At 37.8% G+C, this 22,122-nt stretch overlaps 3 protein-coding genes across 7 annotated transcripts; all 3 read right to left on the bottom strand.

Annotated features, from left to right (window-relative positions):
* Positions 1–1,296: 1,296 nt before the first annotated feature.
* On the bottom strand, positions 1,297–5,263 carry LOC103965920 (G-type lectin S-receptor-like serine/threonine-protein kinase At4g27290). Of its 4 annotated transcripts, none has more exons than XM_048585552.1 (8): positions 3,487–5,261; positions 3,185–3,298; positions 2,879–3,048; positions 2,574–2,784; positions 2,384–2,449; positions 2,209–2,281; positions 1,962–2,112; positions 1,297–1,889 (listed from the first exon to the last, which is right to left on the bottom strand). In XM_048585552.1, exons 1-8 carry the CDS (start codon positions 4,769–4,771, stop codon positions 1,587–1,589), a joined length of 2,373 nt encoding a protein of 790 aa, XP_048441509.1. In that variant the 5' UTR covers positions 4,772–5,261; the 3' UTR covers positions 1,297–1,586. The 4 variants fall into 4 exon arrangements, with proteins under 4 accessions (XP_048441509.1, XP_048441507.1, XP_048441508.1 ...); XM_048585550.1 differs by having other exon boundaries at positions 2,209–2,449; positions 3,487–4,939; positions 5,047–5,259; XM_048585551.1 differs by having other exon boundaries at positions 2,209–2,449; positions 2,879–3,027; positions 3,487–5,258.
* Positions 5,264–6,144: 881 nt separating this feature from the next.
* Positions 6,145–6,731, bottom strand: LOC103965952 (calcium-binding protein KRP1-like). Its single transcript, XM_009379056.3, has one exon. The coding sequence runs from the start codon at positions 6,647–6,649 to the stop codon at positions 6,290–6,292; it is 360 nt and encodes a 119-aa protein (XP_009377331.1). The 5' UTR covers positions 6,650–6,731; the 3' UTR covers positions 6,145–6,289.
* An 11,479-nt stretch (positions 6,732–18,210) lies between these two features.
* On the bottom strand, positions 18,211–21,755 carry LOC103965948 (G-type lectin S-receptor-like serine/threonine-protein kinase At4g27290). 2 transcript variants are annotated; one of them, XM_009379053.3, is made up of 7 exons: positions 20,298–21,752; positions 19,956–20,090; positions 19,729–19,886; positions 19,433–19,643; positions 19,083–19,320; positions 18,857–19,007; positions 18,211–18,760 (listed from the first exon to the last, which is right to left on the bottom strand). In XM_009379053.3, exons 1-7 carry the CDS (start codon positions 21,571–21,573, stop codon positions 18,449–18,451), a joined length of 2,481 nt encoding a protein of 826 aa, XP_009377328.2. In that variant the 5' UTR covers positions 21,574–21,752; the 3' UTR covers positions 18,211–18,448. The 2 variants fall into 2 exon arrangements, with proteins under 2 accessions (XP_009377328.2, XP_009377326.2); XM_009379051.3 differs by having other exon boundaries at positions 19,729–20,090; positions 20,298–21,755.
* Between the last annotated feature and the right edge of the window lie 367 nt (positions 21,756–22,122).

The following is a 22,122-nucleotide window of genomic DNA, read 5'->3' as shown; positions in this document are numbered from 1 at the left end:
GAATCAGCTAGAACTGAGGGTTTGAAGAAAGCGGGGCAAACAAATTCCAACAAAAATGAAGGAAAAAACATTTTTATTTTCCATTGACTTTCTCATTTGAGTCTTATACAATTGCAGATGTTTTGAGATTGCTAGATACATACAATGAAATTGTAGGGGGTGTGTATCTAAAGGGGAAAATAGAGTAATGCTAGAGTAATTCTAGACCAAATTTCTTAACCATGTGATGTGTCATCAATAGGAAATAAGCATATTAATCAACATTTAAATAATAACCCAATCATCAACAACTATGTTATATAGTTTATGAAATTTGGTCTAAATAGGTGGCATCACTGTGGGCTATACAGCGCTGGTTTGATATTGTTGTGCTTTGAAAAAAAGTTGAGGAATTTCAACAAATGGTAGAAAGTTGGAATTTTGAATATATTTTTTTTAACGAACAATATTATTAACACTAAAGGAGTTGGGGAGTGAGTTAAACCTCACAATAGGCTAATAATATTGTGGTTCAAATTCCTTTTTAGCGAGAATCGAACTTAAGATGTCTCACACACAAGTGAAGAGGAATATCACTAGCCCGTAGTACTAAATAACAAAATTCTGAATATTTTTCATTGTTGTTATACTACCGTGTAATTGTATTTCTCTTTAGTTGTATGTGAGATGCTTTAAAATTGTAGCACATATCTATTCTAACTATTCTATTAAGAGAATAGGCCTTGTCAACTTTTTACCCTTTTTTTTTTTTTCTATTTTGCCCTCATTTTTGATGCACAATGTTGACAAGAGGAGGGCAAAATAGTAATTTTGTATCTTTTTCCCTTTTTCCCTTTTTTCCTAGTTTGCCCTCACTTTTGATACACAATATTTACATAAAAAGGGCAAAATAGTATTTTTGTATCAAAATATTTACATAAGATAAAAAATATGCACTTACTAAAAGAAATTGTCCCATCATCATTTTTTCATACACGTAAGTGAAATCATGATGTTTTTTGGATAGTTTGAATGAACTGAAGCGGTTGCGTTTGAGGAGAACGTAGGAGGAGGTGGGTGGTTGAAGAGACTTTAATTTTGTACCTTTTGTCAAAATGACAATCATATCCCTATTTTTCCTAATTTACTCTCATTTTTTGAGAAAATGACAATCATATACCTATTTTTCTTATGACAAAACAATAATATGTAATATTAAGAAAAAAATATGTACTTATTAAGAGAAATTGTTCACATACACAAAATGTGTGCTCTCTGCTAGTACGATTTATATTAACTTATTCTTTCATTCAGTCATTCTTGGAGTAAATATATTATTGTGTATAATAAACAACAACAATTAGTTTCCATTGCTCAATGGATTGGGCTCTTTTAGAGTCAGTAGTTTTTTTTGGGGTCAAATATTGTCATTAATTTACTTGTTCAACGAGCACTAGCGCAGAGGGCCCTATTGCAAAACGTTGGAGTCCATACAGCAAATGATTCATAAATCTATGCTCCTCTTCAGCTTTGTTCTCAAAATTTATTTTGAATAAATGTTTGATAGGAAAGCATAGAGATGTAGTCTGAGATGAATAAGATGATCCTTATCGAGCCTCCAAAAGCGAGATCGATAATTCGTTGGTTGAACATGTCTGATTACCTGAATTAGAACCTGCTTCAGGTGTTCCCTTTTCCATGAAGAAACCGGGTTGTTTCGGCTGAGCCAAAGCAGTCTCACTTCCCAACATTATAACCACAGCCGCCATGCTTGGCCTATCGTCAGGATCATGTTGCGCACATAAGAGACCAATGTTGATGCAACGCAACACTTCCGATAGCGTGCCTGAGCTTGCTAAGCATGTATCAATCAGTTCTAAAGGCTTCCCTTCATTCCACAATCTCCATAACTGAAACAAATCAAAACTCCATCGTCAATTGCCGCTCTCAATAGGAACGATACAATTACTAATGATACTTGCCTGTTCAGAAAGGTTACGGCTGTTGCTTGGATCGAAGAATCCTTTATTTTTCCTTCCAGTAACGATCTCCAGCACCAAAATACCAAAGCTAAAGACATCGGATTTCACAGAAAATTGCCCGCCCATAACATATTCGGGTGCCATATAACCGCTGTAGAAAGTAGAGACATCATACAGGAGTGTGAACAAAATAAACAACTGACGGGGACTAGTAGTTGATCGGGGGAATATTATACAGCAAACTTACTACGTGCCAACTAATCTCTCTGTATTTGCTACAGTCGAATCTCCTTCAGTCAATAATCTAGCTAGGCCAAAGTCTGAAATTTTCGGATTCATTTCATTATCAAGTAAAACATTACTTGCTTTGAGATCTCTATGAATAATCCTTAGCCTAGAATCCTGATGGAGATAGACGAGACCTCGAGCAATGCCACATATAATGTTGAAACGTTTAGGCCAATCGAATGGTTCTCTTCTCGTTTCATCTGGCAAGTTAAATCCAAATTCAACTTCAATTTTCAATACAAATTGCTTAATGGCCTATATACGATTATTATTTTAAAGCAACCAAGCAATAATTATAAACTTATAGGGTCCAAAGGTTCAAACCAAAAATGGAGGAGTCTAGGCTTCCGTTGGGCATGTATTCGTAAAGTAGCAATTTCTCCTCTCCTTGAACGCAACAACCAAGAAGCCTTACCAGATTTCGGTGCTGGAGTTTGGCAATCAATCTAACTTCATTCATGAACTCGTTCAATCCTTGGCCAGAACTTCTTGAAAGTCTCTTCACAGCAATTTCTTGTCCGTCGGCCAGCGTCCCCTGGAAAGTTACTCAATTTCCAAAATTGTGAAAGTCCTCATGGAATGATTCTTTGTTAGTCTGTTCATTATTGTAGAGTAAATTAGAAATCTACCTTGTAAACAGGGCCAAATCCACCTTCTCCGAGCTTTTTATTGCTTGAAAAGTTATCCGTGGCGCTAGCTACTGTCATCAGGTCAAAGAGTGGGAGCTCCATGTCCCCTCTTGGAGCCCCTTCGTTGTCCTCATTTCTTTCCCTTATTTCTGTGATGGAGTTCCTGTTAGCTATAGCCTAGATGTAGTAAGCAAACTAAAACTTAAATTTGCAGATAGATTACATCCCCTTCCCTCAAAAACGCATATCGAAACACAAACAAAATTGACAAATGCTTGAAGGATGGTCAGGGTAAAGCTAACATACCTTTATTTTTTCTCTTTCTTCGGCGAATGACATAGCCAACTAACAGCACTCCGGAAAACACTATTGCTATGCCAACAACTACAGTTGCAATCTTCACTTTTCTGCTGTTTTCTCCTTCATTGTTGAATGATTAAGTAAAGCAAACAAATTTAAAATGGAGCAAACAGAAAAACAATAGCAGGGTCAGTTCAACTTTGCGAGAAACAAAACCAACTTCTTATTGAAACATGTTGAAAAACAATAGTTGAACTACAAGTGACATAAAATTATAAACACGAAGCTCTTTTTGTATAGTTCGATACCTATATCAGCAGCTGACGTTCGAATATATATTTCCTTTCCAGCAACAGGAACCTGTTTGATATCTATTAGATCACCAAACCAGATGGTGCAGCCACTACTTCCTCCTCCGATATCTGAGCTCGTATAAGCAGTACAGGAACAGTTTTTCAAGCATTTGGCTCTGCATTCCTTGAGATTCATACTTTTGTCCACCCAAGAATTTGTAGTATCTGGCAATTTGAAGCCATCAAATTTGAGAAACTCATCTTCATCTCTTTCGTGGCAGCTTAATGGTTTATTGCGCACGCAACCTAGAGACCAGTCTGATAAATTCCACTTTTCTTGAGACTTGGGGCTGAATCCTTGTATACATTTGCAGACCGGATCCTCACTGGTACAATTTCCATTGGCTCCACAGAAGCCATAATAATCACATGATTCTGTAGGTCTTGATGAAAAATCCTGCCAAGCTTGATCTCCCACCTTCCACTGAAACCGAGCACATGTGCTGGTGGTTTGGTTCAAAACCACTCTTGAGAGAATCGACTCAATCTTCGGTTTGTATGTGACGTAAACTTCGTCGTCGTTGTAGACAAAATTGAAACTATAACGAGGGCTAGGATCTTCGGGTGAACCACAGATTGTCAGTCCATTCCATGCGCTGGTGCGAAAGAATTTTGTACTTCCGTTCAGAATATATGCCTCAGGATATGCTTGATGTTCCATTCCAATTCCGTAAGTAAAATCTCCGGGACACGGGTCGTCTGAATTTTTCCATGCTGACAAATGCCGTTTTAGGCCTGTTCTCAAGTCCCACCCCAACTTCATTCCTGGTAATAATGTATCAGAAGGATGGTCGAAGCTTTGCCACAAATGAGTTCCTGAATTTCCATCTTTTGCATCTCTCAGTACCAAATTCCCGGAATCCAAGAGCTCTACCGTCGCATTTTGGGCCTGTTTAACTAAACTCGGCGACCAAACAACGCTGCTATTCTGACTCAAAAGCACAAGATTACCTGTGCTGTTTATCATCAACACGCCGGAAGAATCATTGATGGGGTTGCATCTGTTTGCAACCCAAACAACCGTTCTAACCGGGACATTCTTGAACCAAATTCCCAAGTAACGGTTCTTGGAACTACCTGGACTAAAGAAACCGAGCTCAAAGCTCCCATCACTTGAAACCAACGTCGTTCCATCAAGGACAGACTGGGAAGGTGTAATGCCGTCAACTGCAAGGGAAATTGTTGATGACAAGAAGAACAAGTTAGCGCTGATCATAAACGAAAAACAAAGACCACCCATAAAATATTTCTTCTTGTGCTCCCTCTCCTTGACAACTGATTTGATTCAAGTACAAGATAATTGAGAAAACCCCTTGTGGTTTCATTCACTGGCGAAGCTACGGCACAGCAAGGACTGAGAACCAGAATCCGCCCCTGTGCAGTCGCTGCTTTTGTGCGTGAAGAGCACCTGAAAAGAATCAGAAGACCACAAATTCTGAGGAGCAGGAATTCGAAGCCCTGAAAACAACGACCTCTTTTTTTTTTTTTTTTTGGAAACTGAAAACCACGACTTACAGAGGAGATTTGGTTGGTTGCCTAACTTCTTTGATTAGGAGGAAAACCAGAAGATGAGGGCGTTAATATTTCAAGGAAAACACGGTCGTCTTTTGCTTTTGATTTTTTTGCTAAAATTGGTACTGTATTTGTCGTGATATATCAAAATTGCCACTGGACCTTCAAGTTTGCCATGCAATCTGCAAAGAATGAACCTTGAGGCCTTTTTTATTGTTGATTTTGTTTGTTGCTTTCGTTAAGAAGACATTGTAATATACCAGAACAAAACTGTCCCAAGCAAGTTTACTTCATTATTTTGAAAAAAATGAAGAAGTGAAGATGTTAATTACTATGCGAGCGAATCTGTAATTTTGTGTTCATATATAAAATTGTCTTAATGATAAGGATAATTTGTCGCTTGAAAAAAAAAACGGGTCTACAATTGATTCAATCATATGATATCTTTGTTCCAATAGAATTCTCTTCAGATCTTTTTAACGAAGATTCGATTCGTAAATTATGTTCTTACATTGTGTGATTAATTTTTGTCGATCATTATTTATATTTAATTTTAAATAAAAATATTTATAATAATCCAAACTCCAACGTGTTGTGGTACAGAAGTCACATTTCGAGAATTAGTAAGCGCTGACTAGTCTTCCAGCATTTATTGGCAACTCTCCAGTCTAAATTTTTATATTTAAAAAAATGATTCAACGTTTAGATATTTCCCTTCACGGCTGCTACTGGTTTGAAAAATTAACGGTGAAGATTTGTATAAAGATCCGATAGAATTTCATAAGAATTATATCTTATATCAAAATCAAATCACTAAATAATGAGGCAAAATCCCAACATTTGACCTTTGATATTTTAGTAGCATAATATCCCGATTGCATGGATAATAACAGCGCTATTTTTTTCACTTTCGCCCTGCTACAAATTTAATTACAATATAAATTATTCTTATTAAAAAATTTAAATTAAATATCATTTAACAATCTAAACGCATTAAATAAAAATAAAAATAAAAATAATGCAGTGTGTGAAAACGCATTAAAATCATTCATTCAACATTTATCAAAACAACCGAATCACCTGAGGATGAAGAACAAAGTATGTGTCAAGTTGTCAACTGTCAATTGCATTTCTGTAATTTTCTTTCCCAGTAATTCCGTAGGGACAAATTACAATCACCGAGGATAAAAACATAAAAAACCCAGATCAGAGAATCTCTATATATCTAAAAGAACAAAATCCCAAATCAGTGACGATGTTTAAACTCGTGTTGAAGAGCACCTTCGAGCCAGAGTCTGGACTCGTCCATGAGCTCAGGACTCAATCTAAACATGAGAACGCAGAACTCCATCTGATTGAGAGCGCCATCTCCGTCGAAATCACCTTCGTCCACCATGGACCGTAGATCGTCGTCGCTCAGATCCTGCAACCCCAGAAGAGCAGAGTTCCTCTTGAGACTCTCCAAGGTGATGACTCCCTTGCTAGAATCCACCAACAAATTGAACCCGTTACAGAGCTCGCCTATTAAACCGTCCCCGCCAAGCTTGTCGGCCATGGTGGGCAACAAGTCTTGGAAATTGGATTGCTGGTTTTGCTGGGAAGCCATTGACAATTTGGAGGAGAGAGAGAGAGAGGAGTTAGAAAGATGATGAGTGAGAGAAAGGGTATGCTTGTTGGTGGGGAAAGAGAGAAGTGGGGGAGTACATAAAGGGAGGGCGGGTTGGGTTTTCCAAGAAAGAGAGGCCATGCGAGACAACTCAGGTCCAGAGAAGGGGGAGTCAGTCGGTCTGTTGTTTTGTTGAAGCTGCCATTGGGGTTTCTGAGAAAGTGACGAAGGGTAGGATTGTCATCAAAGCGCGTTTAAGGAGTGGATGAGGGGAATGATGGTCTTTCGGGTTGGAGAAAGAATATCGGTGAAGGAGTCAAAAGAGGATGGTGCTCAAGGGTAAATCCGTCACTTAGGAGGAAGGTGTCTCAATCTTTCTATTTTCCTTAAATTATATAGAGGAAAAGAGAGAGGGTGGGATCTTGGACTTAGTACTTAGTAGGGAAGCTTAGTCCATAAGTATTTGCCTATTTCCATCCTCTTTCTCACGTAATACCATTTTTTTTTTTAACAAATGAAATTATCTACACTAAAAAGGAGATAGTGGGTTTAGCTTCACAATATGCTAGCAATAATATGATTCAAATTTTCCTCTGGTGAAAATCCTTATAAGTGAAAAGAAATAACACTAGACTGTAGTACTAAGTGATCACGTAATATCCTTTTGTTATGTGTAGGGTGGAAGTTTGTGACAGCAATTGCATCATAACCTCAAATAAGTTACAAACAAATTTAGGGTTTGTTTGGTATTCTATTTGAATTTAATTTTTGAAACTCAAAAATATTTTTCAAGTTTAAAGTGTTAAAAACTTGTTTAATAAGATTGTTTTAAAAAAAAAAAACTGAATTCAAAACTAAGTTAAGAATTAATCTATTTCTTAAAAACATAAAAAAAAAATATTTTTTTGAGTTTTCAAATTTAGATCTCACTTTTTCTCTCTTCCCTTTCCTTTCACACCTGATATGTTCTCTTTTATCTTTATCATTTCTCACTCCAATTTTGTCTCCTTTGATTCTCTCTTACTTCTCTCTCCTCCGAGTCACTCTCCTATTTCTTTCTCTTTCTTTCTTTGTTTCTTTCTTTCATTCTCTCTCCTCGTTCTCTTTGTTGAATTTAGAAGTTGCCATTGTAGGATGAATATTTTTTTTTTCTTTAAAAACAATTGTGAATTTCATACCAAACAAGTTTTTGAATTTAAAAAAAAATTGGTCTTAAAAAGATGTTCTTAAGAAATGTTTTGTAAAATGATTTTTTTTTTTAATATAATACCAAAAAGACCCTTAGGGTTTGGACTATAACTATTATTTTCACTTTAAAATAGTTTTTATGCACTTCTCTCTGCAAATATGAGAAATGATAATTGCAGAACAATTATTTTAAATTGCTAATAACAATATTTTATCATGATTTGTGTATAGTATTATATATAGTTGCGAACGATTATCATGGAATGTTTTAGCCCGAAATTTTTAACGATTGATTTTTAGCCTAATCTTTTCAGGGACTTTTGTAAAATAAAATTTATTTAGACAATTCTAATTTTTTAATAAACATTTTAACTTAAATATATTTAAATTCTAATAAATAATGAAAAATCATTAAATGTGACATCCTACATTGCCTAGGGGAGTGATCCTTATATGTATATTCTTATCCCTATCTAGCATGAGGACTTTTGGGAGCTTACTGGCTTCGGGTTTCGTAGGAACTCCGAAGTTAAACGAGTTCACACGAGAGCAATCCCATGATGGGTGAACCACTGGGAAGTTCTCGTGTGAGTTCCCAAAAACAAAATCGTGATGGTCGGGGCCCAAAGTAGACAATATCGTGCTATGGCAGAGTCTTGCCCGGGATGTGGTGGGGGCTCGGGCCAAGATGTGACAATTTGGTATCAGAGCCTAATCCTGGTTGCGTGTATGTCGACGAGGACGTCGGGGCCCTAAGGGGGGTGGATTGTGACATCCCACATTGCCCAGGGGAGTGATCCGTGGATTGTTACATCCCACATCGGCCAGGGGAGTGATCCTTATATGTATATTCTCATCCCTACCTAGCATGAGGCTTTTTGGGAGCTCATTGGCTTCAGGTTCCATAGGAACTCCAAAGTTAAGCGAGTTCGCGCGAGAGCAATCCCATGATAGGTGACCCATTGGGAAGTTCTCGTGTGAGTTCCCATAAACAAAACCGTGATGGTTTGGGCCCAAAGCGGACAATATCACACTAAACCTACCCCATTTTTAAACACAAATACATAGGTGGGTAAAAAGAAAAAGAAGAAGAAGAATTGTTTGACGAAAGTGAATTTTGTGTAAATGTGTGAGCACATAAGTAGGTATTTTTAGAGTTCTAGGTGAATTTTAATTTAAATAATATTTTTAATTGTTTTAGCAGTTGGATATAATTTTTGGTTGTTAGATCTTTTTTTAATGGTAGAATTACTCATATTCGATCTCAAACCGTTGAATTTAATGTCTTTATAAATTTGCTTTAAAAAAATTGAATCTGGACCATTGGTTGTGGTCCATTAGATAAAAAATAATAATCGTGGGTTTTTTCGCAAGTGGCCGACAACGTCATCAATTCAGTCCAGTGCTAGGTCCTAGCCATTCATTTTGGCTCATTTTTGGGCTAAATTTGGCCAAAAAATAAGTTTTAACTCAAAACCTATTTTTAGCCAGATGATTGAGGAAGTTTTGGGTGAGTTTAAAATTTAAATATTGAATTTTTACCCAATCATTGTAGTTACTCTTAACATGTTTGGGTATGTTCGGAAAAAAAAGGGGTTCACACCTCCCAATTCCAATTTTCACATGCTAAAGCTAGTTTGGTCCACTTTAAATCATGTTTCCGTCCCTATCGCCGGCTTACTGATCATCTAGACCACCATTGTTAGCATCTCACTTGACGGCCCTTTGCGACTTATGCAATGCATTGCAAAAGATTTTTGTTTTTGAACAAATGAGATTACCTATACTACGGGGGAGGAGGTGAGCTTAGTCTCATAATAAGTTAGCAATAATGTGGTTCAAATTCTCATTTGGTGAGAATTGAACTAAGATCTCTCACTTATAAGTGAATAGGAATACCACTAGACCATAGTACTAAGTGGCGTATTGTGAAGTATTTTGTTTAGAGGTGGGTACGGGCTGGGCCGGGCCCAAAATTGAAGGAACCAGACCGAACTCTTTTGTAATTAACACGGGGAGGGACGGGGCGGGTTTTGGATTTAACTGAGATTTGGACCTAACTCGACCCTTTTGAAATGGGCTGGTTCCTACGGGTCCTACGATAGCGAGGTACAGACATCAAATCCTTTTCTTTCCCCTCTCTTTCCCTCTACACACACTTTCTCTCACTAAAGCTCCCTTATTTTTTATGGAAGATGACGACGAATTCGAAGATCTCTACACTGACGTTCTTCGACCCTTCGAATCGTCCGAACTATTGTCATCATCTGCACTGCATCCCCATCAATCCTCCGTCGCGCCCCAATCTTTCCACCGTCTGATCGATCCCAATGTCCTCGACGAAGAGGACAATATCCTTTTTGTAACTCTGCACTCTAATCCTTCTGTTTCTCACCCGCCCAATTCCCAAACCCTAGCTCCCGCCGCCTTTGTTCCAACCAATTCCGCTAAAGATGATTCTCTAGTTAGTGGGTCTAAGGTTTTGGAGGCTAAAGATGTCAAATTGCCGCAAGCCAATTCCGTGGATTTGAATATTGGTGGTAAAGATTTGGATTTGATGGACAAGGATGTGAATTTCGACATCGAGAAGGCTAACAATGGAGCTGTGAAATGAGATAGGCGAAGATGACTAGGACATTGATGAATCCTGAGAAAAACAAAGAGGCTAATCATGGAGACCAACTGACCCCTGACGACTCAATGGCATTGCTGGCGATGACTTGACAGCTCTGATGGTTGATAACAAGTAGCTCGACTACTACAACCACTACAACACCATCAACGGCTAAGTCTGAACAGACAGAGCTGGGAGAATTTGAGATCTAGGTCGAGATGAGTCAGGATTTGGGGGCTGCTATGATTGAAGTCAGGATTTAGGACTCTGGAAGTCTAGAGAATTCTACATAACCTAAGAAATAAACGGTGGAGATTTAATCTCCTTACAATGAACAGTGGAAACGGTTTGAGCCTGGGATCTCTTTGAAATTTGTACCCACATCGCCCCACTAATTAAATGGACCGATCCCGGCCCACCCCATTTTGAATTTAGTCCTTTGATCTGCTTTACATGTCATCATGCATATTCCATGTCATTTTTACCCATTTTATATTGATTTTATGGTTTTCTTTCTTCCAATTCTATCCTCGTGAACAATAATTGTTTTTATGAGAGATGTTGCAAAATTTATTACTCATTTGAGAAATTTTGTAGAATTTATTACTCATTTAATATAAGGTGATGATCCTTTCTCTCACTCTCTCCCTCTCTCCCTCTCCCTCGTACAAGCCAGTCACCCATACTGCTCCACGGTAAGTCGGTGACAACCACTCCTCTCCATGCGTCGGCCAAAGGCTCACATTATCTTCATAAACTCCTTTTCAGTCTCCGAAATAAAAACTTGGGCTTCATGAATTTTGATTTTGCATATTCTAGTTTGAATTGCTTCAAACAATTCAATTAATCTAAATGGTACTGTTACAACCCATCCATAATTTTATTTTATTTTATTTTTTAAATGTGAAATGATCAAAATGCCTTTAGAGGGTATGTGTCGACTTTCATTGACTTGCTGTGTAAGATCTCACATCGCCTATGGGTGTGGATCATGTAAGCCTTATATGTATATTCTTATCTCTACCTAGCACGAGGCATTTTGGGAGCTCACTGGCTTCGGGTTCCGTAGAAATTCCGAAGTTAAGCGAGGTCACGCGAGAGCAATCCCAGGATAGGTGACCCACTGGGAAGTTTTCGTGTGAGTTCCTAGAAACTAAACCGTGAGGGCGTGGTCAGGGATGCCAACGTGCAGTATGGGTTCATATTCTTAACTCTCTTTATCCTTTCCATTTAGCTAATTCTTATTAATATTTCTTTCGGTTAATATGTCGTGGATTAGCTATTGTTTGCAAAACTAGTATTATATATATGCAAATGCCTAAACCCTAGAATGGTATAAAAGCCGAAAAAGGATGTTTTGTTTATTAGCCCTGTTTCTGAAGACTTGTTGTGACAACCCGTTTCAAATTTTACGTTTTTATTTTATTTTAAAAGCGTGAATTTACGAAATTGCCCTAGAGGCAAGGACTTTGACTTATGTTGACCATCGTCTAGAGAGAAGTATGACTTATTCTTTTAACATATTCTCGTAATAATCGTGGATGTGAACGCATAGGCGAAAGCCGTTTGCGAGTTCGGATTATAACGGTATAGTTACGGACGTTCGAAATTGGTTATTCAAGGTTTAGTGTTAATTAAATTAAATTCCCAATCAGAAATTGGTTATTTAAGGTGAAGCCCAATCAGAAAAAGGAAAAAAAATTAAAAAAAAAATTCCCAGCTTTCTAGTGGGTTTTTCCCACTCGCGACCACCCATTTTCCAAGGCCGATTCCGGCCAACTCCGGTGGAGTTTTTCGATGCCACCACCACCATCTTGAAGCTCTCATTCCCCTCTACAAAACCCACCCAAGAACCACCTTGATTAACCATGGTATGAGGCGGTTTGAGGTCACGAAAGTTGACGAAAATCAATGGTGCTCCGGTCACCCTTTTCGATTTTCCGGCAAATCGGCAAAGCGATGGCCAATGCCACCACTTGGGCTTTGTAGCCCATCATCCCAGGAGCAAAACCCAACCAACCTTGACCCCGTTGGACCACCGTAGACAACGAATCGACGTCGGGAAGTTTTAGGCACCCGCCGGCTTCGTGGGCAAAATTGACCATCTTCCGTCTACTTTTGGACTTCGTGGCAGGTATGAAAGTTGCTCCACTCACTGAGATATTCATTTCTGTGAAGTTTGAGAATTTTTGGAAATAGTTGGATTTTCCGGCAAGTCGGGGCGGCCGACCGCCACCCGCAGCGGCGCGTGTGGCGGCGCGTGGCCAGTGGGCCGCCAATGCTATTTTTAGGCTATGTCAAATGTTTTGAATTCAGTATTGTCATTTGAATGACGTAGGTTGATAGTTGGAACCTAAATTCGTTACGATACGTTACTTGATAAAAATGTGAATCGATGATCCGACCGTTGGATCGTCACCAAAATTGGATACATTATAATACGTAATATTTAAAGATCATGGGAATTTACGGATCAGGAATCCGACTTACGGATCTTCCTGAATTGGATTTGTAAGTTAGTAAAATAAATGTTCACGGCTACTTGTTTTTAGGCAATTGGCGGAGATCTGACCGTTGGATCGTAATGAAATTTTAATATGTTATTCTAGAAACATATTGTGGATCGTTGGGAGTTGCGGATTGGAAATCTGATATGCGGATCTTCCGGGTCAAGTTATACAGGGTTGTAAACCCTACCGTCGATCTTTGATCGACGGTTGACTTGTGGTCAATGGGTATCAAACTATTTTAGAATGTCGTTGAGGTTGTGTTTTATTTGAATTACGTATTCTACGGATAAGAGTTCTAAGATGTGATTTGATAATTGGCCACAGGGACCGATCATTCAGGACGCCTCGATGCGTGCGCTAGAGAAGTATAGCGTGGACTCCACTTGAGTGGATCTTTTCCTTTTTATTGTGCATATTATTGAGAGTTTTATCGACACTTTTAAATTGATTAGGTATATTACCTTCATATAATTATTGTGAATGCTTGAAGTACCTATATGAACTACGAATGGCTTGATCCCTATTTAGGGTACGTAGGCAGTCTAACGAGACGTTAGATGCAGCCATAAAATATTGAGACAAATGCCTTGCTTGGGAAATTGAGTAATGCGAAGGAAATTGGTAAAGACAAGTTTTAGTTTTGTGAATTAGTTAGTTAAATTAGAGTTAATTGGGTTGTCATGGATAATTATCCCTGAAAATAAGTAGTTTGGGAGTAGGGCGTTACTGATTGTACACTTCACACCATATTGTTTATAATTGAAAATGCTACAACATGGTTGAGTAGTAGATTGCATCATGATATATCCATATGTATATTACTTGCATATAATTATTGGGAATGCTTTCAAGTGCAAAGGTGAACTCAAGACACCCAGGTAAGTTCAGGTGAGTTTATGGTACTAGTTGAATCGATTGCGTTATAGCATGACTACAGTTATGAGTTAGGCAACTTCGATACTGTCGTACTGGTTGCCATGAGTTGCACATGTTATATTGAGATGCATTGAGAGCTCATAAACCTGCACCCCGGTGTTAGTGCTTCCGCCCGTGGCCAGGGCACAGTCCTTCACGTGATGTTCACCTCCCGCACCTTACGCTCACCTTGGATCCAAGGTAGGTGCACAGTCCTGTCGTACAGACCACTTTAGGTGGTTTCGACTCGTAGGTGACCCGCGATTATTCGCCCAGTCTTCACGTGATCGTAGCACTCGAGCGTATTTATTTACACCCAGTCCTGTCGTACAGACCACTTTAGGTGGTTCTGACTCGTGTGCAGGTATACTTATTGAGCTATATGCTAGCCAGGATTGATGAGATATGGATAAGTCGTACAGTTCACTATAGGTGACTCCGACTTATATGCTAGCCATGATTGATGAGATATGGATAAGTCGTATAGGTCACTATAGGTGACTCTAACTTATATGCTAGCCATGATTGATGAGATGTGGATAAGTCGTACAGGTCACTATAGGTGACTTCGACTTATATGCTAGCCATGATTGATGAGATGTGGATAAGTCGTATAGGTCACTATAGGTGACTCCGACTTATATGCTAGCCATGATTGATGAGATGGATAAGTCGTACATGTTACTATAGGTGACTCCGACTTATATGCTAGCCATGATTGATGAGATACGGATAAGTTGTACATGTCATTTTAGATGACTCTGACTGATATATCACTTTGTATTGATTTAGTTCATTTGGCCTACTTATTAATGTATGGTGGATTTGAGGGCAAACCGTGGTTTTGGTCATTTCTGAGTATTCGTTGGATATATGTATATATGTTGTACTGTCTTATAGAAAACGATACGGGTTTTACATTTAGGGGCATTACTTTTAGAGAGGTAGTAACTTTGGGAAGCTTGGTTTTATTGCTTACTCACACCTTCTGTTTGGTGCCCTCCAGGTTTTAGCTGCTGAGTTTGTATCGACAAGAATATGTGGCGAATCTTAGTATTGATGGATATTTCTGAGGGTATGATTCTTACCTACACTACTGTACCTTACTTATGCTCTGACATCGCGTGTGAAATGGGTTCGCTCCCACTCGTAGCGCACTCTGGTATCTAGACACTTTTAGATTCAAATTCATTCACTTTTTATACACTATCACATTTTATGGCTTCGTCACCTTCCAGGTGTCGGCCAGCATAGCTCGATTCAGGGTCCAAGTGGACTTTCTGGGTCGGGGTGTGTCACTTGTATTATGCAGAAAGCTATATTGTTGTATTACTATGCTTGGCAAAGTATTTCGACTAGTCCACTTTGGGAAGTTGGTTGTTTTCCAAACGATTGTATACTGAATACATAATTACTTATAAAGAGAAAATATATGCAAGTGGTTTTATCTACATGTGTATCAAAGTACATGCACATCTTCCTCACTCAATTTTTACAATCCAATCAGATTGGTTTTGAAGAAAACAAGCTATTTTATTTGCTACAATTAGTCCAGCTAATTATTATCAAACCATAGTTAGATTATTGCTTTTATATGTACTATTGGCTCCATGTTTTGATATAGAATTTGAAAGGGGTATGCATATAGAAATTGATTGTGATTGTATTTAAATTATATTGGTTCATAAGGTTAGGGCTAGTATAGCTATCAATAGTCTGACAAATTCAATTCGGTGCGATTACTGTTTTGATTAAGTGCTTCATGTTTATACATCACTTTCTTTGTTTGAAAGTTAAAATGGGTGTCTTAATAAATATACATATCTATATGCATTACTACACTGAAACCAAAACCAATTTGACAATTCACATTCTGAAGCTATGTGTCTATACATCTCATAAGGGTTACTATGTTTACATGTATGTAGTAATGACTTGCAGTGGTGATAGGAGTTTATTGAAATGGTGAACTACAAATGGCTTGATCCCTATTTAGGTTACGTAGGCAGCCTAACAAGGAAGTTAAATGCAACCAAAAGCATACAAAAAATTACTACGTAATTCGAATCTTGAATTATGCTTTGTACGTATGGCGTCATGTGTCGATCCTGGACGTATGTCGGGATTGGGGCGTGACAGGAACTTTCCATTTGGTGATTGTTATACTTAAATATATCAAGCCTTTTTTCCATTTTTCACAACAATAGTGATCTCAACAAGAAGCCTTTTTTCGTAAAGCTACATTATACTTTTGAGAACTATACATGTACATACATTTTGGTGCATATACTTCGTATAATATTTCGATACATATGTTTCAGTACATATATTTTGGTACGCATGCTTCGATACATATATTTCGATACACATGTTTACTGTATTTCAGTACACATATTTAGGTACTATATTTCGGTACATATACTTCGGTACACAAACTTTGGTACACATTTTTAGGTACAATCATTTTATAATTGTTTGGTATATACTCTTTACTTTGCAACTTGCATAATGACAGACTTTATGTATTTTGCATTTTTTTCTTAACGTTTCATTAATATTTTTTTTTGTTATGGTTTTCCATTCAGGTGCATTTATTAATAGAGGAAGCAAACAATGATGGCAAAATCTGGATCAAATAAATCAAAATTTTAGTTTGACAAAAAAAAAAAAAAAGTCAAATATTTGGGCATTTTGGGAACGAAGAAAACAAATTTAAGTATCTAATAACAATTAATTATGAATTTAAATATAAATGCTTATGTGGATATCTAGTCAAAGGACTATAAACAATATTTGATCTTACATTAGGTTTTAATTGAATTTCAATCTTATCAAAGGATTAATATTCAATTGTCCCAAAAAAAAAAAAATCAATGGATAGAAGTAGATAAACTGGAATTAATTCTAACTCCTACATGATTAAAAAAAAAGAAAAATTAGTATCTGGTCCTTAGTTACTAATGTTCTTTTATTGAAATCTTATTTGTTTTCAAATTTTGATCAAAGTCCCTAGCATTAATGCAATAATGAATTTACATGTCGGTTACATAATTTTTAAAATAAAAAATAATAATTGATTTAGGATTTTAATTGTGACATCCCACATCGCCCAGGAGAGTAATCCTTATATGTATATTCACATCCCTACCTAGCACGAGGCATTTTGGAAGCTCACTGGCATTGGGTTCCATCGGAACTTCGAAGTTAAGCGAGTAGTGCGCGAGAGCATTCCCAGAATGGGTGACCCATCGGGAAGTTCTCGTGTGAGTTTCCAGAAACAAAACCGTGAGGGCGTGGTCGGGGCCCAAAGCGGACAATATCGTGCTACGGTGGAGTCAGGCCTGAGAAGTGGTCTTGCCCGGGTTTGGATGTGACAATTGGTATCAGAGCCTAACCCTGGCCGTGGTGTGCCGACGAGGACGTTGGGCCCCTAAGGGGGTGGATTGTGACATCCCACATCACCCAGTAGAGTGATCCTTATATGTATATTCCCATCCCTACCTAGCACGAGGCTTTTTGGGAGCTCACTGGCTTCGGGTTCCGTAGGAACTCTAAAGTTAAGCGAGAAGGGGGCTAGAGCAATCCCATGATGGGTGAACCACTGGGAAGTTGCTCATGAGTTCCCAAAAACAAAACCGTGAGTGAATGGTAAGCCCAAAGTGGACAATATCATGCTACGGTGGTGGAGCAGGCCCGGAAAGTGATCCGTCCTGGGCCGGGATGTGACATTAATACTCACACCTGTATTAAACTCCTAAATAATTTTCAATTCAAAACATTTCCCAAAAAAAAAAAAAAAAAAAAACATTAGAATAAGTTTGCACCCCTTAATTTTTTATAAAAAGGTTTCCAATTTTTTAATCTTATAAGTACCAATTCATGTAATTTTTCAATTTTTTTAATCTTAAAATGTACCTTTTCTTAAATATATCAATTTGTTGTAGTAAAATGTACCCTTATACATATATATATATATATATATATATATATATATATATATAAAATCTATTCAATTTTTTTTTAATCCATTTTTAAACTTATATGGGTACATTCCTTTTCTTGATTTGAGAATGTATCTATGTCAAGTTTAATCAAAGAAATTTACTAATGTTATTAAGCTTAATATCTATTATTTTTTGTGTGGTTTTGAAGAATGTACCCATGTTTTGGTACAATGAATTTTTTTTTTTAATTTTGATGAATGTACCCATGTTTATACACACACGCGCGCACACACTCACACAATATATTGGAGAGTATAATTTATATTTTAATAATTTTAATCCACAAATTATGGGTTTTTTTTTGTTTAAAATCTCATTAATACAAACAACTATAAATTTCAATTTTTAATTTAAAAAATATAGTAACCGACATAGAAATACTTTATTACATTAATTTTAGGAACTTTGATCAAATATTGAAAACCAATAAGGTTTCAATCAAAGATATTGATAGTTAGGAACCACATCTAAAGTGTATCTAAAAAAATAGTGTTTGCATTTTTATTTTTTTTACTTAATCATACGCGTGCGCTAGGTCCTTACTTGTCGTCAGAGGAGCACCTGCCTTTTAAAACCTTGCTTCTAACAGCGTTAGACTCATCTCATTTATGGAATGGGATTCGTACTTGCTTGGCGAAGAAGCCTTTGCTTCAACCGAGTTCCTTTCAGTAAAGAAACCAGGTTGCTTGGGTATAGGCAATGAACCCTCCCCACCCAACATTAGGACCACAGACGCCATGTTTGGCCTATCTTCTGGTTGTTGCTGCACACACAGTAGAGCTATATGAATGCATCGTGACACTTCTGGTTGCGCACACGATCCAACTAACTTCTCATCCATTATTTCTGTTGGTCTTCCTTCAATCCAAAGCATCCAAGCCTGAAATTAATTCACAAAATTTATATATGATGATTCTCCATATACGATCCAAATATTTTACTAAACTTGGGAAAGTCAATCTTTGCTTAAGCTTACATGTCCTAGAAGGTTAAGCTGGTGGTCTGGATGATGAAATCCCCTGTTCTTCTTCCCGCTAAGTATCTCCAGCATCATCACACCGAAGCTATAAACATCCGATTTGACCGAGAAGAGTCCATCGACCACGTACTCAGGAGACATATAGCCACTGTTAAAAATGAAACTAGAGTTACAAGCACATTTACAAGCATACAATGTACAAAGCGAGTTTCGAGCTACCTACTATGTTCCAACCACTCGATTAGTATTTTCCTCAGTTTGATCTCCCCCGAATGCTCTAGCCGTGCCAAAATCAGATATTTTTGGGTTCATATCTTTATCTAGTAAAACGTTACTGGTTTTGAGATCCCTATGGATGATCCTCAGTCTAGAATCCTGATGAAGATAGAGAAGTCCTCGAGCAATTCCTCCGATAATGTTGATGCGCTGATCCCAATTGAGGAGTTTACTTCTTGTATCGTCTAACCAATGAATCATAAATGTTAGTTGAATCTTCCCTTAATTCGACAACAAAATTATGACAAGACTCAAGACACAGATTAATTCACGAAATTTATATATAGAGGGTCAAACCAAATATGAAGTAGTCCAAGCTTTTGTTTGGCATATATTCATAGATCAACATTTTTTCATCGCCTTCAATACAGCAACCAAGAAGCTTTACAAGATTTCGGTGTTGAAGTTTAGCGATTAATACTACTTCATTCATGAATTCTTTGATTCCTTGCCCAGAACATTTCGAAAGCCTTTTCACTGCTATATTTTGCCCTTCCTCCAGGATTCCCTAGAAACCATCATTCGATAAGTTGATTTATATATTTGTTGAAGGGAGCACCACATTCTAATCACATTTTACCATTTTCTAGTACCTTGTACACTGGTCCGAAACCACCTTGTCCCAGCTTGTTATTGTTTGAGAAGTTATCAGTGGCTCTAGATACAGTGGCCAAATCAAATGTTATCAACTCCATGTCCTCGCTTCCACCTTCGAAACCAAAGTTCTTTTCACGTATGTTTTTCATGTTTCCTGAGACAGTAGAAGAATCAATCAAAAGCTTGACCATAACGACTAATCTTTTAACTGAATAATTTCTACCTCGTGATTTCGACTTCTTCTTCCGTATGTTGAAAACCAATCCTAGTATTAGCACTCCCGTGACTACCGCCCCACAGCTGACTATGATTGCCACTTTCCTTTTTACACCAGAGTGCTTGCTTGTCTTAGTGCCATCTGAAAGATCAAGGCAGATTGGTGATAGTATTCAATTTTCGATCATGAACATTTTATTACAACTAAGTTCAAATCAAACAAGTGCCAGAACTCAAAGTATCTACATAATTTAGGTAGATCCTTAAAGCCGACATTCGTTTGTGCTCAACAAAACTTATTAACAATACCAGAGAGTAATGAAGCTTGAAATCAAGTAGAAATAAGTACCTAATTCGGAGGGGGGTATCCGCACAAAAAGATCTTGCCCACCAGCGTCGAATTCTTTTATATCAATGAGGTTGCCGAACCAAAGCAAACAGCCAGTTCCTCCTCCCCTAACATCCAAATTTGCGTATGCTGTGCAAGAGCAGTTTGTCAAACACATTTTCTTACATTCCTCAAGGGACATGGTTTTATTGATCCGTGACGAAGATGTGTCAGGCAATTTCACCCGTATGAACTTCTGAAATTCATCTTGATTGGTACAACCCGATGGACCTTTACGAAGACATCCTGAAGACGTGTTTTTCAAAGTCCAGTCTCTTGGAGAGTTTGGTACAAAACCTTGCAAGCATGAACATAGAGGATCAGAATCAAGCTTGCAGAAAGCGAATGCACCACACAAATCGTAAGTGTCACAACGATCTGCTGGAGCGGAGTAAATCATGTTCCCGCTATGTGTTTTATCAATCCACAAGAACCGCTGCAAACCACCAGACAGGTTGAGTACCAATCTCGAATGCATCGTATCTTTCATGAGGTCGAATTTGTAATAGGCCTCACTATCATTGGACACAAATTCGATTTTAAATGCTTCATTAGGAGTAAGTTCAGGACTCCCAGTAAAACCAAGGCCATTCCAAGACCCCAACCTATAGTGTGGAACACGACCTTTCCGTAGGACTAGTTGGGGGTATCCGCCATGATCTATGGAATACGAGAATTCACCTGGAGATGGATCTTCTGCGGCTTTCCACGAAGACAAAAACCTGTTTATACCTGTCGCTGAGTTCCATCCAAGCTTCATTCCTGGTAGTAAGGTGTTGCCTGGATAATCAAAACTCTGCCACACAAGGGTGCTCTCCGAGTTGTCATCATTTCCGTCTTTCACAACAAGGTTGCCGGATTCCAGGAGCTGAGCAACCGGGCTCCTTAGGATTCTTGAAGTGAAATTAGATGACCATATACTGCTATTTTTGTCACTGAAAAGAACAAGAACTCCTCCATCAGTGATGTTCAAAGCTCCAGAGTGATCAGTAAGTGGAGTTTCTCTGTTGGCCACCCACACAACAATTTGAGGAGATATTCCATTGAACCATATTCCAACGTATCGATTCTTCGAATTACCTGGGCTAAAGAATCCTAGCTCGAATGTTCCGCCGGAGGAAACAAGGGACTCTCCATCACTGAGCGATACTGTCGGAGTGATGATATCTTTTGTAGCGGAGATGCTTGGAGAGAAGAGGAAAGATGATAAAACGAAAAGCATTGTAAAGATTTCCATAGCTCTTAAGGCAGAAAAACTAGTATAGGTCAAGGTTTAGATACATGATGATACATGAAAGATTCAAGAAACTTTTTTCTTCAATTCACTTCTTAGAAGTAGAAGAAACATTTGGTAGGGACGCAACAAGGACAAGAATTAAAGGTATCCTACGCTTGGTAGGTCAGGATTCAGAGAGCAACATATATTAGACATGTTAACGATGTTCCATGGTAATGATACAACGCCATGCAGAAAAAAATAAAATAAAACTATTACGTGTTTTTGAGTTATTGGTATGAGATGTCATGTTAATTTTGTACTCCATTTAAGTTATTCAATAGAATTCGAGGACACGGACCTTATTCTTAAGACTATATGTTTGGAAAGAGATTCTAAGTCCTAGGGGATTTAGCGTAGAGGTATGTGTGCTAATTTTTTGTTTTTGTTTTTTTATTTTACTCAAGTCTCATGTTTGTAATAACTCTAGCTAGAAACATAGTATGAGTTTTGGTCTCGTCATAGGCAAGTTTGGTATTCTCGCTTTAGGCAAATTAGCCATCGTGTCGT

Source organism: the organism of the source record quoted next, unplaced genomic scaffold (assembly GCF_019419815.1).
Source record: "Pyrus x bretschneideri cultivar Hongxiangsu unplaced genomic scaffold, Pyrus_bretschneideri_v1 Contig23, whole genome shotgun sequence".
Lineage (NCBI taxonomy): Eukaryota > Viridiplantae > Streptophyta > Magnoliopsida > Rosales > Rosaceae > Pyrus > Pyrus x bretschneideri.
Note: the sequence above shows the minus strand (reverse complement) of the source record. Positions and strands in the feature narration are given on the sequence as shown.

Excerpts from the sequence above, each read along its gene's own strand:
- LOC103965920 (XM_048585550.1), bottom strand. The coding sequence starts at position 4,771 with ATGGGTGGTCTTTGTTTTTCGTTTATGATCAGCGCTAACTTGTTCTTC. Across the intron at positions 3,049-3,184 it reads AAGAAAGAGAAAAAATAAAG|CTAACAGGAACTCCATCACA; the intron begins GTATGTTAGCTT and ends TCTAGGCTATAG. Across the intron at positions 2,113-2,208 it reads GAGAGATTAGTTGGCACGTA|CGGTTATATGGCACCCGAAT; the intron begins GTAAGTTTGCTG and ends TACTTTCTACAG.
- LOC103965952 (XM_009379056.3), bottom strand. The coding sequence starts at position 6,649 with ATGGCTTCCCAGCAAAACCAGCAATCCAATTTCCAAGACTTGTTGCCC.
- LOC103965948 (XM_009379051.3), bottom strand. The coding sequence starts at position 21,573 with ATGGAAATCTTTACAATGCTTTTCGTTTTATCATCTTTCCTCTTCTCT. Across the intron at positions 19,644-19,728 it reads GTTTCGGACCAGTGTACAAG|GGAATCCTGGAGGAAGGGCA; the intron begins GTACTAGAAAAT and ends GATGGTTTCTAG. Across the intron at positions 19,321-19,432 it reads CTTGGACTACTTCATATTTG|ACGATACAAGAAGTAAACTC; the intron begins GTTTGACCCTCT and ends TTCATTGGTTAG.